Source organism: Fusarium keratoplasticum, chromosome 8, assembly GCF_025433545.1.
Source record: "Fusarium keratoplasticum isolate Fu6.1 chromosome 8, whole genome shotgun sequence".
NCBI classification, from domain to species: domain Eukaryota; kingdom Fungi; phylum Ascomycota; class Sordariomycetes; order Hypocreales; family Nectriaceae; genus Fusarium; species Fusarium keratoplasticum.
In genome coordinates this window covers 708165-725380 of record NC_070536.1, presented here as the reverse complement: position 1 = coordinate 725380, position 17216 = coordinate 708165, and the positions used below count along the sequence as shown (strand labels likewise).

Sequence of the window (17216 nt, the reverse complement as noted above, 5' to 3'; positions counted from 1 at the left end):
CTCCTTCCAGTCAACCCCTCTCTCCAGAGAGTCTCTTCATCTACTCACCCTCATCTTTACCCTCACTCAACTCTTCTTCACCTCCCTTCAACTCGATCTTCATCGCTCTCCTCCGAGCATCGCGCACCACTCCGACCTCTCACCTCTTCAACTTCTCTTCCTCCCCCACCCGAAACAGCTTCATCCACTTCCCTCATTCGCAACTCCGATCCTTGCTTCTTTCGCTGCATAGGAGCGCCATCAAGGATTTCGTCTCAGCTACTCAACATCGGACGAAGATCAGGTCTCATTCATCTCGCCAGCTCCTTCCATCTCATCTCTCTAGCCTTCCATCACCTACTACCACAGTCTCTTGCTGCCGCCGAGGCTCACCAGCATCTGCAAATCTACGTCGCCCGTACGATCACTTCGCGTCTCTCCCAAGACAACGCGACCAAACAACTCTCACCACTTCACATCTTCTACTTGAACCCCAACCACATCTCATGCAACCGTCTCTTGGTTGAACTGGCAAGTCTTTCAACGCATTTTCTACCCTTCAGCACATCTCCGTCTATATCCTCGTCGCTATTGATCACTCATGTCAACATTGAACAAGTTTGTTACTGACAATTGGCCTCAGATTCATTCATCCTCATGGACACCAATCCTTCACCAAGGGATGGGCCCCCCGTCCCAGAACCTGGCGCCGACGCCAGTAGCCCTCCAGTTTCGCAATCTTTCCAAGAGGTTCAAGCCCCCTCGCCTACGGCAGTGACCGGGCCTCCGGTTCTTCTACACAAGGCGTCCTCTGGATCTACTGAAGCCCAGCCTGCCAGTTCCGACAGTGACCTACCTCATGCCCCCATGGACAGCTCCGAAGAAAACTTGCTGAAGCTCAAAGTTCACTTGAAACAAGAAGACTTGGGGGTAGGAAGCGCGCCGATCCAAGTCAAGAACGAGGATAACGATCCCAAACAGTTCCCAGGCATGTGCAAAGCAGCTCAAGACGAATCGGCTGATGGACTTGAGGATGCGCAAATGCCTGACGTTATGGAAATCGACAACGACAGTTCGTCGGACGATGAAGACAATGAAGCCGATTCAGACTTCCACTCTAGAAGCGAGTCTGATTCTGATTGCTCCCAAGAAGCTGGCAGACGAGCTAAACGACGACGCTCTAAGCCTGCCACCACTACGTCTCCTCGAGCCTCAGTAAACCTCCAGGAACTCGAGACTCTGCGAAACAAACTGATTGTGAAGAAGATGACCGAAGGATTGACCGGTGATGAACCCGAGACGTTGGAGAAACTGGAGAAGCAGGTTTCAGAGGCGCAGAGACAGCCCAAGGCAGGAGAGAAAGCCCCAAAAAGGAACAAGAACAAGAAGAAGCGGGCAAAGACTGCTCGAGAGTACTGGCAGAGAGAACTCGGAAACGAACCAGAAGGGGCAGCGAAGAAGCGCAAGAATGAGGGTGAGGTCGAGGGTCCCAACAAAGCGCAAAAGAACACGACCGGATCCCATCCCAAGCAGAGCATCAAGAACTCGACCGCTGCCACCAGAGCAGACATGTTGCGCAGCCTTGGCGACATCAACAAGCGCATCATCGATGGGACTGTGCCAACTATGGGTGTCATCCAAGCTCACACCCACCAGGATCAGATAAAGCAAATGGTGGAAAGCATCCCCAAAGGATGCGACACCAGGCGCACCAAGACACAGCGCAAAGACCTCGAACAAGCCAAGTCTTCGTTCGGTTACAAGAAGGTTGAAGCTGTCGATGGGACGTGGAAGCTCAAAGACATGGAGACTGGTCTGTTGAACTACCAGATTGTCGCCGCGGCTTGGATGACCAAGAGAGAAGCCCAAGATCTGCACCCCGCCGGAGGGTTGCTAGCCGACGACATGGGACTGGGCAAGACAATCACCACGCTTGCTTGCATCATTGGCCATCCCCCAGAGAAGGAAGATCGCGACGAGTTCAGCAGAGCGACACTTGTCGTTGTGAACAACCAGCAAACTGCAAACCAGTGGTCTGAGCAAATCGAGAAGCACTGCCCTGAGGCCTTCTTTTCCAAAACGTGCATTTACTCCAAGAACATCCCCTGGAAAGCGGCGCAATGGGGTCGACGCAACATAGTGTAAGTCTACGAAGCCCTCAGCCTGCCAAGTGAGCTAACGTGATACAGGATCACCACCTACGCGGAGCTGGTGGCGCAGTTTCCCAAGAAAAAGGCCGTCCAGGCACTGAAGGCAATGTGGGCTAGCGACAGGGTGGGCTTCGAGAATGCCCTGCAGCGCGGGCTTGGGAAACTCTTCAAGGTCAACTGGTACCGAGTCGTTCTAGATGAAGCCCATGCCATCAAGAACCGCACATCCGGCAGTGAGTAGCTTGCACTGGTTCTGTTTCTTGAGTTGACACAAGCTAGTCACTTTTGCCTGCTGGCAGTTGAGTGCCAAGTATCGATGGGTAGTCAGCGGAACGCCCATTTCCAACTCGATAGAAGGCAAGTTCCCGCACGAGATCCATGGTTCATACTTACCTGATTAGAGTTCTATCCGTACCTGAAGTTCCTCGGATGCAGTTTTGCTGTTAACCTAGGAAGGTTCAAGAGCGAGTACATGGACGGGGTAAGTCCAGCCCGAGAGAAGAATGTAACAGTTACTGAATCAATGGTTAGAGACAATCAAACGACAACTTCGCTGCGCTTGTCAGCATGGTCATGTACAGACGGTATGTCAAGAGACTGAAATGAGGAGATCATCGCTGACTCTTTTTAGGAAGCAGGATGAAGCCTTCATGGGATACAAGATCGTTCCCCTTCCGAAGATTCACAGCCAGGATCTCTGGGTTCCCCTTGAGGATTGGGAAAAGGCCTTGATCCAGTGAGTTTACACATCTCAAGCTCGGCGACGGAACTAATAAACCTCAAAGAGCAGTGGACAACCGCTACGAAAGTGAAATGCCCGACGAGGAGGCGAACGATCAGGAACAGGGTGATGAAGGCGAACCGCCTGCAGAAGAGGCGAATGATCAGGAGCAAGATGACGAAGCCAAACATGAGGATACTGACCAAGACTTGGAACCTGCTCACGAGGAAGACAATGATGCAGCAAAGGCAGAGGAAGATGCTACTGACAAGGAAGATGATGATGCAGCAGATGCAGAGGAAGATGTCGCCCTCAAGCACCAGACTGCCTTTTCGATCCGAAACACCCGATGCGTAAGATTGCGTCAAGGCATCTCCCACCCACTCAATCTCGAGAAGTTTCTTCGAGAGAAAAGCCGTGAGGAAGACATTCAGCAGGCGATCGAGAAGCTCAAAGAAGAGGCCGAAAAGATTCAGAATGATTCCGACGAGGCCCAGACTCACGCCGAACAGTTGGCACAGGACAAGGCCGTCAGAGACAAGTTCTCGGTGGGAGCCCATCAGATCGAAACCCTGTACAAGGACTTGTTCGGCGGCGCGGAAGAGATGGCCAAGCTGCGTGCCCTTGCTACCAACGAGCATGAAGTTCAGGAGGTGACTTGCGGTCTCTGCAAAAAGGCAAACCCTCCCGTGTCGCCAACGCGAGGAGCAAATGTACGTGCCAATTCAGACCCTGTGGCTCTAGATGCTAACAGACAAAGTGCGAGCACATCTTTTGTGAGCGGTGCCTCTTTGTCGGCATTCCCAAGGGGATGCGTTTGGTGAAGGTTGAGTTCATATGCCCTGTCCCTGGATGCTCAGCCAAACTCGCCGTGGGTGAGGACGTGACGACTCCCGAGTGTATCAAGACAGCCATGAACAGCGCCAAGGAGAGCAAGGACTTCCAGGAACCTGGCCGGGACAGCATTGGAACCAACTGGACTGGTGATGCTGAGGGATACAATTCCTTCTTCCACGCCACGTGTGGCCGTGAAGACATCCACTTTGGTCCTGTCAAGATGCCTTGGGGCTCCAAGGTCAAAGCTACCGTGGAGGTGATTCTTACGTGGCTCAAGGAAGCGCCCGAGGACAAGATGATTGGTAAGTTACATGTCCGCAAGATTTGCTATCAGTCCTCTAATTGCCTCTGCAGTCTTTGTTGAGTTCACCAGAACTTCGAAAGCACTTGGGTGCATCCTGGAGACGCTGGGAATTGACTTTCTGTACTACAACGGGACGGTCACCAACAAGCGGAAAGATTTGGCTCTGAAAGAGTTCCGAGAGAACCCCGAGCGGAAGATTCTTGTAAGCTTTTACCCTCTGTGCCCTCCAGGTTCATTCATCATCTAACAAGACAATAGCTGGCATCAATGAAGTGCGGTGGGCAAGCCTTGGACTTGCCTGTCGCCAACCGCGTCATCATTGTTGACATTTGGTGGAACAAGACGGTCGAGCAGCAGGCCTTCAAGCGAGTTCATCGAATCGGACAGAAGAAGGAGACGCATCTCGTGCGGATCATGGCCAGAGGCAGCATCGACGAGCGTCTCTACATGCTACAGAACGCGAAGGAGGCGATTGTCAACCGGGCTCTCCAAGATGACGGACATGTCCCCAACTTCACCGAAACCCAGGCACTCCAGTGGTTGTTTTCGGACAAGAGTGAAGATGATCTGATCCAAGATATGGATGCAAAGGCCCGGGCAAAGAATGGCAAGGGGAAGGGGAAGAAGAAGGCCTGAGCCGTTTCTTCTCGAAGCGATGCCATGACGGGGCGCAAACGGGGTAAAAGTTGATTGCTATTTCTCTCTTTTTGGTTTCATCCAGCCGGTGGAGGTTACATGAGCAAGGGGATGCTCTGGCCTCAGATACGCCGTGATCTACTGAAAGGGGGATCCTTCCATAGCTGAGATACTACGGATAATGCGGTGACAATCAAATTCTTTGGCTTTATTTTGACCACATTTGAGTGAAACAAGTCTTGAATGATAAGAACTTGTCGTAAGGAGAGACAATACTTTAAAAGTTTTGCACATGTTATTTTCTTCCCCTTACAACATCTTGGTAGGCATCCTCAGGGAAACATGAACCAATACTGGGTGGTGAATACTCCCATGGAAATCGTCACCTTACCTACCGAACTAGCTGACCAGCTCGACACCACTTGAGGCTGAGGGACTACGAGCACAGGCTCTTTGAGCAGCTTGAGGAGCTCGCCGCAACAGCTTGCACCCTTCCCTCCCGTGGCGTGAGCTTGGGGCTCCTCCTGCGGGTTTGGCAAGGTAGTTAGGGATAGATGTATGGGAGTTCTGGTTCATCTTTCATTGCTTCTGAGCTTGGCCTAACTCAAAGACCAATATTATCAAGGTAGCCAGGCCCTGAGTCAGGTCCTCTTGGTTGATCGAGGTTCCCGTTCTTGCTGTATCTCCGTTGATAGTTCCTCTATTGATCAGTGCTAGCATGATAGCAGTGGCTCTTCCCAGGGTTCCTTTGTCGTCACCCCACTACTTCAGTATCCTCAGCAAATCCTCTAGTTCTTGGCCGATACGGATCCCAACATAGGGGACGTTAGCTATCCCCTTTAGCTCGGCCACGCGCCCCGACAGAACGGCAGGAGGGGTAGACGCTGGCGCTGTTTTGTATGCCAATAGCCCGAGAGTTGCTGTTCAAGACTTTTCGGAGTGTTACGTGCCTCTGTTCTGCCATATACGGAGCGACAACTGACTACCTCGCCACGACGAGTGTTCTCACAGCGAATGGTTGGTCCAACTGGAGCGGACTAGGCTGCCTAAGCAACCTACCACAATCACTACTGCCTCTGTGCCTAGAACAGATCACAAACGAGTAAAGGTGCCTGAGGACCAGTGCGAGAAGTGCCGGGGCAAGAAGAAGAACCCAAAACGTGAGCAAAGAATCCCGGGAGGTTGGACATGAAGTTGACGAAGTGAATAGTGTAGGTTCTTTGTGCAAAGCTAATCTAGGTTGTGGAGGAAGGGAGTCTTTGTTCAAGGGCGTTGTCACAAGGGATCCACGAAGCGACGCGCATCAAGATGTCGTGGCTAGAGTCGTGGCTCATGACGCCCGACGCAGTTGAATTTACTCCAATGGAAGTTTCTGACACGAGAAAAGCGCGGCAGGCGTAAAAAGAACGGGCTGTATCACGCAGCAAAAGACACATGAATGGCTGCGAGTTGAGACGGTTGGTGATGGAGATGCAGCAAGGTTCCAGGGATGTTCTTTGATCTCTGGCATCAGCACAATGCAAGGTCAGGGGTTGACAATTGATCTTGGAAGGTGACAATAGTTATTGACATGAGCCAACAGACACTACAATAGGCTTTTTCCAACTTGAGAGGCGTTGCATTGACTCGATGGTGGCTTATTGTAGTCGTGACGTGCTGACGCGCCTCGGCCATTATTCCTTGGCTGCCATGTATCGGCGATGAGACTCTTGCCAAGTGGCACTGCAACATGCATACAAAACTAGGCAGCTCTGCAATGGGTAAGTATCCGTCCTCCGAAATATACATAACGAATCGGGAAAAGGGAAATGTGCCCAGCCAGACATAATTTTCGGACAAGGGATTGGGCCTGCAAAACGCGATGTTGGAATTTCGGTTGCGGTGGAGACATCACATCGGCGGGGGAACGTGTAGAGGAGGTTGGATTCTTGGGTTTGCTTTCAGGCTAAGAAGACGAGGGATTTCTATGGAATTTGTGCAGAGTTTTCATTTTTCAGATTCGAAGAAGAAGCAAAGGCATCTCAAAGGCATCATACTTCCAAAAGAGAATTAATATCTAAATCAATGCTGTTCATCAATCATCATCTGTCACCAAACCTGTCAGGCAAGGGATCCTAGACATGGCTGCTCGCTAAAGTGGTCCACGCTACAGCGCGTTCCAGCGGACGTCATCCCTTATCGATAGCGGGGACCACTTAACGCGGGCGCGTAAAGCACCTGCTGCAACCCCTTTGCCCGCATTTGCACATCTTCGCTATAATTATCCCCTCCAGCACCTGCCACCCGCTAAGTTACAGGGCATCGGCCACTATAACTCGACACCGCGACCGCTGCACAACGGGGCTTGCACAAAAAAACGCCAACACGACCCGGGACCTCTCAACGCGGCCACGCTACGCCCGCGTTCTTGGCCGCGTCCCGGGTTAAAGAGCCAAAGCGGGCAGCCTCTTTAAATACCTCCACCACCACCAAAAAACGCCCTCCCTCACACAAAAAGGTCATTCACTCACACCTTTTCCACCACCAACCTTCTCTCTCACTTCTTTAGACCGGGCCTCGATTTCTGGCCTCGACATCATCCTTCTTTTAAGAACCCGACCGTGTACGAGACCGCCTTTTTTTGTTCGTCATCGTCGTCTGTTCCTCAAAGACCAACCCTTACCGCCACTACTCCTACGTCTTCGCGTGTTGGCTGGGAAGATCAAGAACAACTACGAAAAAGAAACTCGAACAAGGAAAAGAAAAAGAAGAAGCGTTTCTTGGGTTCAGAAAAGGAACCAGGTTGGGCCTTGACTCTCAACGCGTGTTTCTGGTCCTCCCCCATTCGCGCATCTGGACGCGATCCAGTCCTCGACCCTCGACTTTTGTCGATACTCTCTACAACAACGAATAAACCGATACAAAAGTCGGTTCAAACTCTACAAATGGATTCTCTCGCTTCTTCACCGCGAAAGGGCTCCTCGGCTGAGCCCACGCTCCCCGTCATGAAGCCCATCACCCTCGCCGGCTCCAAGCGCCCGGCCCCGACTCTCCTCCCGCCCTTCGAGCCGCTCTCTTCGTCTCCCAACCTTCCGCGACCCGTCAAGAGACAAAACATCGGTCCCGTGCCCGGCCGTCCATCTTCTCGCGCTCACCTCAAGTACCCGACTCCCGTGCCGACGTCGAGCACCGGTATCCTCTCGAGTTCCCCGCCCCAGCGTTCCTCGGCTGCTACCGAGCGGACCCCGCTCTCTGCCGTCCCCGCCGTCGAACTGTCCGAGAATGGCGAGACGCTCATCATGGGCCGATCCTCCAACTCGTCGCACTTCCAGCTCTCGGCCAACCGCCTCGTGTCCCGCGTCCACGTCAAGGCCCGCTTCATCGCCGCCCCGAGCCCCCTCGAGCCCAGCAAGATTGAGATCATCTGCAATGGCTGGAACGGCCTCAAGCTCCACTGTCAGAGTCGTACTTGGGAGCTGTACAAGGGCGACAGCTTCACGAGCGAGACTGAGGGTTCCGAGATTATGGTTGATGTTCAAGATGCTCGTGTTCTGATTCAATGGCCTAAGCGTGCCGTTGACAACCTCTCCGACACCACCTGGGACGATTCTCCTCCCCAGATCCGCCCCAATGCCATTCTTCAGTCTTCCCCTCCTCGACGTACCGGCCGTATCGCTTCTCCTGAGAGCCCTACTCCCGTGACCCTGTCCAGCTCCCGCCGCCTCCAGGCTCTTCTTCCCGGACACCGAGACCACGGCATTGACATTTACGAGGACGATGAGCCTGAGCTGCCCGAACCCAAGCGAGAGCCCGAGCCTGAAGTTGAGCACATGGATGTTAATGTCAGCATGAACACCGAGGTGACTGCCAGCTTCAGCAGCGTGCAAAGCGTCGAGCAGCACAGCGATGCCGAAGACCAGGACCCTGATGAGGAGAACGACCCAATCGTGCACTCCTTCGGACCCTTCGGTGCCGACATTTCTTGCCGGTTGGCTTCGATAAGTACAAAGTCTCCCAAGATCTTCAAGGGTGCCAAGCGAGCGTCCAACCCCCTCCACAGCGCCATTGCCGCCGACCTCTTTGCTCCTCGTCAGATTCCCGCGCCTCCTCGATCTCCCCGGAAGCAGCCCCAGCCTCAACCCGAGTCTCCTCTTTCTTCACCTCCTCGCGTGTCTACACCTACTCCCGAACCCACCAAGATGTCGTATGAGTCCAACCCCATCGTCGCCAACCACGTCATCAACCAGCTTGCCTACTCGCGTCTGTCCTCGACTCCTCTGTCGACCATCATGCAGCACCTCCCCACCGAGGAGAAGAAGGGTCTGGACAAGTCTGATCTCCGCGACGTGATTGAGAGCACTCCCTGCATCGGCATCATCAAGCGACAGGGCAAGGACGCCGCCGGAAAGCCCCTGGAGAGCGAGTACTACTATGTCCCTGAGCAGGACGACGATGAGCAGCGCCGAGCGGCCGTTGTCGATGGCCTCCGAAAGCCCAGTCTCCGCGCTTGTCGCAAGCAGCACAAGGTTTGTTTTCCCCTACATGATCTTCCGATGTGGCTTCGAGGCTTACACTATATAACAGCAATACTACTGGAAGCGTCCCAAGACCCCCTAAACAATTTCCTATTACTCGTACATACTCGTTTCCAGTTTGGGAGATGAGAAGCATCACACAATGATATCACAACGAATCAAGGCGGCGGATGTGTCTTTTTTCTTGCTTTATACCCACTCTTCAGCCGAGTTTCTTTTTTCTTCGTTGTTCATATTTTAGATTCACGACCTCTCCCGATATCGAACCCCCCTCTCTCGACATGTGCATAGCCAAGGCGTCTTGTTTTTCTTTTCTTGTTTGAGTTGTCATTTTTTTGCAAGCCTTGCTGCATCAGGGATGGGGAGTTGAAAGGGGTGAAAAAAAGGGTCAAGCTGTGTGTTTTTATAACGAAAGGGGGGAACTTGAAACATGAGGTCCCACGGATATAGAGGGTTCGGGAGGTGCCTTTTCTATTTCAAGGCATATGGTAACGACTGGGACAGAGGAAAGGAAAGGAAAGGAAATGGTTGGCGTGGAAGGGTTGATATCCATGTCTGGTAGGGAGGGCATACTTGTATGAGTTGAAGCACACAATGGAATTCTGTGATAATCAATATTTATGTGCCATATGTGATATGTCCAATTGCTTACAACACATTGTGGTAGATACTGGAACTGAGGTGTAGGTTCACGAGACGCGTCCCGTCCGCGCTTCGTGATGGATGGTGCGAGGAATGACACGGCGCGTCACGACGAGGCCAGCCAATTGATGCTTCAACCAGTCACGGTCGAGAACACCACTTGCACTCATGATTTGATAAGTCAAGATGTGGCTTAACGGCAATTCCATTGGTCTGATCGACTGCAGGACACATGAGGCGAAATTGCCAGAAGCATTGCACATCTCGAGATGCAATTGGGTTTTCCGGTTTCGTCGGTAGATGGCGGCAAGTTGTAAATCCGTAGATCCCCCCATCATCGACCGAGGCAAACCAGCAGATCCGATATTCGGAGCACACGATCCTCACGCAACGGGACCCTCAATACAACTTGGTCATCGCAAACTCTCTTTTTCCCCAGGATCATATCATCAGAGCAAGCACTTCATGCATCACGCAACGGGGCAGACGCCTCATGCATCACCGGAACAGCTGGAAGCAGAAACTGGAGAGGTACTCACCCGGGTCGAGGAAAAAACGGGACACCAGTGTAAACCCGTTGACTGATTCTCCCCTAAAGATGGTAATAAGAATTAAGAAAGAGAGCTTTAAAGTATTACCCTTATTATGATATATCTTTTAATTCTTTTATTATACTCAATATAAATTTATTCGTGATAATTATGAGGAGTTAGATAACTCTCTTCACATTCTGGTGTCTGGTTTATTTCTTGACCCCCTTGGTGCAGTACACCAAAGCCTCGAACCCGTCGCATCAGACCACCATCATGCTCCCGGACTTGCCACCACCGCCAATCATTGAGCACGCGGGGTTGGTGAGCTGAACGAACTAGCCTGTTCTCGGCTCATGGGTGCGTGATGATTCCCGAGGGCTTGGGGGATATATTTGGGAAGGACCCTTGATTTCGAGGATGCAAGTCATACACACACAAACACAATCTACTCCTGCCTTTGAGTAAAGAAAGGTAAGTACTGCAGTGCAATATTGTTGAGCAAGACACTGATGTCGATGGCTTTAGACACCATCATATCATACCTACCTACTTATACAAACCATCCCTCTACAACATCCTCCCTACAAGCAAACAACCACATTCACAATGTCTCGACAACCAACAGCAATCGACACATCAACCGAGTCCCCAACATCCCCAACCCAGAGTGAGACGAACCACCATCTCCACTCCTCAATAATCATGGCTAACCTGTCCCTCCTCGTCGAAGCTCCCGTGTCTCCATCCGCCCAGGCCGGCGCCGACCGCTGCATGCGTCACACCAACAGCTGGACTCCGGACTTTGGTCCCGTCCAGCGCCGTCAGAGCTGGAGCGCAGAGGATCAGAAGCATCAGCTGCACATGGCCAAGATTGATCATGTAGATACTGGCCCAGGCTTCTCCGAGGGACGGGGCGCATGATTTTTACGAGAGTAACAAGATTGAACACATCGGAGTAAAAAAGAGACTGTACAACAATGGGTCAATAATGGATCATTAATGTAAAGGTTGGGAAAACGGCTGGGTTAACGTCAACGCCAGGCAAGGCGACGGACACTTGTACACTACATCAAAACAAGCTCAGAATGAAACAACAGTATTCAGTTTGATATAAGCGAATGGCTTCCTATTCATGGCTTCCTAGTGCAATAAAAGCAGTGTGCCGAGGTATCTTGACTCCCGAGCTCCATGTCATCGTCAATGTGTCCTAACGCGATACTCCCCATATGCTCGTTGACAGACCGACAAAAGAAAGAATAGTCGTCAACTTGAGGCCCAACATGATCCAATCTGTCCTTCATTGTCCAGCCCAGTCCAGTCCAAACTCCAAACCATAGTCAATGCTTCCTGCGTATCTCATAAGTGGGTGCTGATACCAAAACGCCTCAAAAACGATAACAATCCATCATGCTCCCCAATGCCACCTACTGGCGTCGTGTTCTCGACTTCTCAGGGTCCAGCCCTTTGGTACTCATGTACTCGGCCGATACTGCCAGAGCATATGCCGTTCCTGCAAGTCCTGCCGTTCCCAGAATGAGCTTGCGGCCAAGTCTTCTCTTCTTGCGTTGCTTCGTCGGCATGTCCTTTCGTTGTTTGGTCGCCATAAATTCCTTCCAAGCCTGTTCATCCTCAGGGTCTACCCTCCATCCATATGGCGGAGCCGGTTTATCCATGTGTTCAAAGGGCGTATCGTAGTTGACAAACCCGGTCGGGCTTGCAAAGTTTCCAGTCGCAGGCTTGCCCATCATGTCGATCGGGTTCACTCGTGCGGTATTGATGCGTTCTGTCACTTCTACTCCGCTCTGTGCAGTGGCTGGTCCCATCTTGCGAAAGATCAGTACATCGCCACTGCCCGAAACGACCTCGTATCCTTGACTCTGGAGAGGTTTGAAGTGAGGGAGAAATTTGGCGGGATTCGACAGCTGGAGAAGCACTTCCGAGAGGGCCATTGGCGAGTCCTCGTCGCGTGGCGCCGAGGTAGCTTCTGCCACGTTCATGGTCTGTGACGTTGGATCGTAGGCGAGGATCTTGTACGAGGCTGTCTCTGGCTTCTTCGATGTGTAATGCTTCTCCGTGATGGGCATCGTTGACTTCCCGCACTCTTCTGAAAAGCTTGTCTGCAGACCCTGGGGTTCATGTGAATAGGCATCCTTCGTAATCTTGTCTCCATACCGGTCCAAAGCAGGCTGTAGTCTCGCAAATTCGGCCGGAGAGGTTTCGTCCATAGATTGAGCCTCTGCACTGTCAATGTCAACACTCGATGTTACTCCTTCAACATCCGTCCCCCCAGTTGTGTTCTTGGGGAGGAGTGTCGACTTAGACGCCGAATTCTCGGTTCCCCATGATGCCGCAAACTCCTCTGGAAAGTCCCGAGTGTAGTTTCCCGTCAGGTTCTGAATTTTTGGCGTGTCAGCAGATTTCCCATCCTCTGCTGCAATTTCCACAACGATCGGTTGATCTTTGGTCTCGGCCGATTTCCGCTCTTGGCTGCTCTCATGGGCTCTACGCAAGGTTGCAGCCCGGATCTGCTCAGCATTCCGAGAGTCGACAATATCGATACTAGTTTCCGTAAAGTCGGGAAAAAACCTGTTCCTCTCGCGCTGATAAGTAACTGGTGGTCCATCCGTGACATCTTGAGAACCTGCCTTGGAATCGAACTCTCGGAGGCCGCGGGCGACTTCATCCAGAGGAATAGAGATCTTGCCGTTGGGCTCGTTGTGGCCAAACGCCTTGTATCTGTGAAGGTCCTGATAGACCTTGGAGGCTTCCTCAGGGTGGGCAGGGTAAGCCTGGGCCTGAGAGACAAAGCCAGCAGGCTTGTAGCCGTCAAGATCCGTATAGTTCTTGGTAATCTGCTCAGGGTGGACGTGCTCAAACTTGGCAGGCTCCTCATAGCCGGCAGAGGGATACTCGGACACATCTTGGTACTGCTTGGATGCTTGTTCAGGGTGCGTGCGCTCCGTTTCAGGTCCGTCGTTGTCATAGACCGAGTACTTGTGTAGGTCGGCGTACTGCTTTGATGCTTCCTCAGGGTGCACTCGTGGGGTAGTCGCGTCGCCGTTCTCGAAATGACGGTAGCCAGTCAAGTCCTTGTATGCTTTTGAGGCCTCTTCAGGGTGGACACGCACCACGCGAGGGGACAAATCGCGAGCAGCGTATTGACGAGTGTCTTTGTACTGCTTCGACTTCTCCTCTGGGGTCAATTGCCGGAGACCGTTAGGCTCGTTCCATTGGACAGCGCCATACAGGTGGAGATCATCATAGTTCTTGGATTGCTCCTCTGGCGTGAGCTTCCGGAGGCCATCTGGCTCATTCCAACGGACGGGTCCGTACTGACCGAGGTCTTTGTACTTGCGGGCAAAGTTCTCGACCGGAGCATCCACTTTGGGGGCGAGGGGCTTGCCACGTGGGGTGGCATCCATCTGAGATTCCTCGTGGGCCTTGAGGGTGGCCTTGCTGACTTCGAAGGGGGCGGCATAAGCGTCAAGGTCCTTGTACTGCTTCGACTTCTCCTCCGGCGTCAATTGTCGCAGACCATCAGGCTCGTTCCAAGTGACAGCCTCGTACAAACCTAGGTCTCCGTAGTTCTTGGAAGCTTCCTCAGCGGTGGGCTCCCGCAGGCCATCGGGTTCATTCCAGTAAACGGCGCCATACATGTGAAGATCGTCATAGTTCTTAGACAACTCCTCATCAGTCTGTTTGCGCAATCCGTCTGGCTCGTTCCAGTGAACCGGCTTGTACTTGTCCAGGTCATCGTAAATCTTGGACTGCTCTTCTGGGGTTAATTCCCGTTGAGTGAAGGGATCATCAAGCTTGGCCGAAGAATATTTGTGGAGGTCGTTGTACTCCTTGGAATCTTCCTCGGGGGTTGGCTTTCGGAGACCATCGGGCTCGTTCCAGCGAACCGGGCCATAGTTATCGAGATCCTCGTATGCAGACGACTCATCCTTGATGGGTGTCTCGTCAATCACAGGCTCATACTTGTCCAAGTCGTTGTATTTTGGCTCTTGAGCAGGCTTGCCGGTGTCTTTGCCATCCTTGATCGGGCCATACTTGTCCAAATCCTCATACTTGGGAGCAGAGTCCGCCTCTGCCGTGATGTCAACAAAGTCGGTAGGCTTGTAGCCCTCCAAGTCTTCATATCGAGCAGCAGGTCCAGTCATGGATGACTTGGGCTTTCGGCGGTTGGTGATGGGATCAATGAAGGTGGCGTCTTCATTTTCCGTGGTGGCTTTCAAAACGTCGGCCGGTGTCGCCTTCTTTGTGCCTTGTGAGCGACTAAAGTGATGTGTACCAGTAAGAGTGGTCTTGCGGATATTGGCCTTGTTGTCGCCCCGGATCAAATGATCAATTGCGCTTCGTTCCACATCCTCGATGTTCATACCGGGTCGGATGCCCGAAAGATCGTCTGACCAGGACTTGACCTGGTCCATGTTGGCGTACTTGCTCGAGTCAGCATGGCGACCAAAGCTAGCCATTGCCTTCTTGATTGCATCCTTGGCGTTGTTCTCCCAGGAGAGATTGCGGTTCAAGGCTTCCATGTACCGGTAACGGAACCTGCCATGATGTCGACGGCCTTGTTGAGTTTGGGGTGCTGATGACCAGGAGCCAAAGCAAAACTCGCGGCTTTGACAGGCACACCTTGACTGTAGCGAAGCGGTAGATGTGAGGACGTTGGAACCCACAGCGTGGGTCTGGAGTAGTCTCGCGCTAGGCGAGGTGCGTGAAGCCGTCAACAGCATTGTGTGGGGACGAGGGGAGTGTAAGAGGTGGGGAGTCTGGTTCCTGGGGTCAGCTTTGAAAGCAACAAGCGGACTCAAGTCTATCAAAGCTCCAGGCGTCGCAGAAGAGCGAAGCACCAAGAAATGAATAGACTGAGTATCAAACGTACCACAGAAACAAGGAACTGATCAGCGATCAACCAAGCAAGCACCCGAGCCAGAAACCCGGAGCTGCCACTAAGAAGTCGAGCTGACGGCGCACAGGACACACAGCGGCTGAATCAACCGGCCTTCGGCAGCTGAGAGTGAAGCACGGCAGGGCCTAACAAATTGAGCTGTTTGCGGGTGTAAGTGGTGGTGAGGGTCAATAGAGTGAGACAGAGAATAATGAGAGCGGGATGAGGAGAGAAGAAAGACGCGGCCAAGGATGAGGGGAAAGCCAGGGACCTTAAAAGATAACGAAGACGGGACAAGCAAGAGTGACGACTTGCAACGGGGCTTGTTTGGTCCTGAGGTTCAACAAGAGACCGGGGCAAGTGAGGGACCAAGTGGGGACCCTGGGGAGTTGGGGGGAGGGTACAGGGAAGGAGCCACTCGGGCGGAGGGTTGAAGGAAACGCCGGAACAGCAGAAGGTATTCGCGAGGCTATTGTGCAGTGGAATCGGGCGTTTACATGTGAAGAAAGGGAACAGATAACAAACAAGACTTGCACTTTGTTTTAATAAAGTGTTCACTCTTATCGGCCTTCATTTGGCCTTGTAAACGCCCAGTCTCACTCATCAATCTGCTTAAGTTGCTCCACGTTTTTCTTCCCACCTGCGGAGATGGGGAGGAGCTGGAGGGGCGGCTTTGGCTCTTGGTGACGCTGTGACACTGTGACACGGCGGAGGCCATGATGCTTTTCCGGGGACCAGTCTCTCGCTTGCACTGCATGGAGACGCCAAACCCAAGCAAGGAATACCCTTCAAGAGGCCAACAACTCCCTGACGACGAGGCGTGGCGGAAGGGACGGGACTCTGACCAAGCGACAAGACTCCCAAAACAGCCTGCTCGCAGAGGTTCAGTGGTTACAGCCAATGCTGCAACCAGCTGCAACTCGCTGCAAAGGCTCCAAAGGCGTCTCCAGCTGCATGAGCCCACATCCCACCCCCTGGCAATCCAAGCCCCCCGGGGCGACTCTCTTTGCGGGGAAGACGGCATCGCCTAATGGGGCAAGTTGATACTGTCCCGCCCCGCCGACTTCACAAGCTGAACCTGGGACTTCCCAGCCGCTGACGTCTGCCTCACAAGCCAGAACCCCTGTGAAGCGGCAATCCGCTGCGAGGGTGATGATGAGGATATCCGCACACACACTCGTTGCATGCTGCGACGCCCTCTCTGTGGGATCTCATGGCATGCCTCGGCATAGCTCCCCGAGAACCAACTGCGCCAATCACAGCTATCAGTGACCTGTTTTTCCTTCTGTTTCCACTTCTCACATCCTCAGGATGACCCAATTCAGCGTCAATGAGCAACCATCGTGAGCACCGAAAGAGGCAATTCCGCTGGGTGTTGAGGCGGGCGGCTCGCGGAGGCGGGGGTGCCTGGTCCGGGAACTTGTCTGCTTATCAGGAGGGCTTGTCTTTGTCCAGGGGCAAATCTTGCTTGTCTCTGATTAGGCTCCCATACGACAACCGATCTCGTCTGGACGGACGGAAGCAGAATTATTACGAGACGCCATTGCCGGCACAAATCATGAGAGCAATGGGGAAACCCGGGTGGAGTTGCTAGAGGACGAGATCCGGGGATAGCTTGACGAAAAATCCCCGTGGAGAGATCAGGCCAAGCCGAGTCGAGAGAGGCGCACGAAACGACTGATGCCACAAGGGGCCCAGAACAACTCTATCAATCTGACAGACCTTGACAGTGGCCGTCTTCGTTTGGCTGGTGGTTAATTGCACCGGCGCATGCTAATCAAACAGCCGAATCCTACCTAGAATTCATCCACCCAATCACGCCCCAGTTGCCTGGAACGAAAGGGATGGCTGCCACGGTCGCCCTCACACGCTCACTCGCAGCGGCGATCTGATGCAAGTTGTGATGGCCATGATGCTCTCGGTGACTCTGAGCTGATCATGTGCTCGACTGGATGAAGCAAGGACGCGTCTGATGTGTCTGTTGCTTTCTTTTTTGTCATTGA

At 52.8% G+C, this 17216-nt stretch overlaps 4 protein-coding genes across 4 annotated transcripts; 3 read left to right on the top strand and 1 right to left on the bottom strand.

Moving 5' to 3' along the window:
- Positions 1 to 636: 636 nt before the first annotated feature.
- On the top strand, positions 637 to 4627 carry NCS57_01004800 (uncharacterized protein; the record flags this gene model as incomplete). Its single annotated transcript, XM_053059806.1, has 10 exons — positions 637 to 2120; positions 2169 to 2362; positions 2409 to 2486; positions 2531 to 2610; positions 2661 to 2713; positions 2761 to 2865; positions 2915 to 3563; positions 3611 to 3989; positions 4042 to 4193; positions 4250 to 4627. The coding sequence occupies 10 exons, from the start codon at positions 637 to 639 to the stop codon at positions 4625 to 4627; spliced, it is 3552 nt and encodes a 1183-aa protein (XP_052910200.1).
- A 2483-nt stretch (positions 4628 to 7110) lies between these two features.
- Positions 7111 to 9223, top strand: NCS57_01004700 (FHA domain-containing protein; the record flags this gene model as incomplete). Its single annotated transcript, XM_053059805.1, has 2 exons — positions 7111 to 9132; positions 9191 to 9223. Exons 1-2 carry the CDS (start codon positions 7552 to 7554, stop codon positions 9221 to 9223), a joined length of 1614 nt encoding a protein of 537 aa, XP_052910199.1. The 5' UTR covers positions 7111 to 7551.
- A 1366-nt stretch (positions 9224 to 10589) lies between these two features.
- Positions 10590 to 11237, top strand: NCS57_01004600 (uncharacterized protein; the record flags this gene model as incomplete). Its single annotated transcript, XM_053059804.1, has 4 exons — positions 10590 to 10633; positions 10784 to 10787; positions 10842 to 10983; positions 11047 to 11237. The coding sequence occupies 4 exons, from the start codon at positions 10590 to 10592 to the stop codon at positions 11235 to 11237; spliced, it is 381 nt and encodes a 126-aa protein (XP_052910198.1).
- Positions 11238 to 11740: 503 nt separating this feature from the next.
- On the bottom strand, positions 11741 to 15058 carry NCS57_01004500 (uncharacterized protein; the record flags this gene model as incomplete). The annotated part of the gene is made up of 1 exon (XM_053059803.1): positions 11741 to 15058. The coding sequence occupies one exon, from the start codon at positions 15056 to 15058 to the stop codon at positions 11741 to 11743; it is 3318 nt and encodes a 1105-aa protein (XP_052910197.1).
- Between the last annotated feature and the right edge of the window lie 2158 nt (positions 15059 to 17216).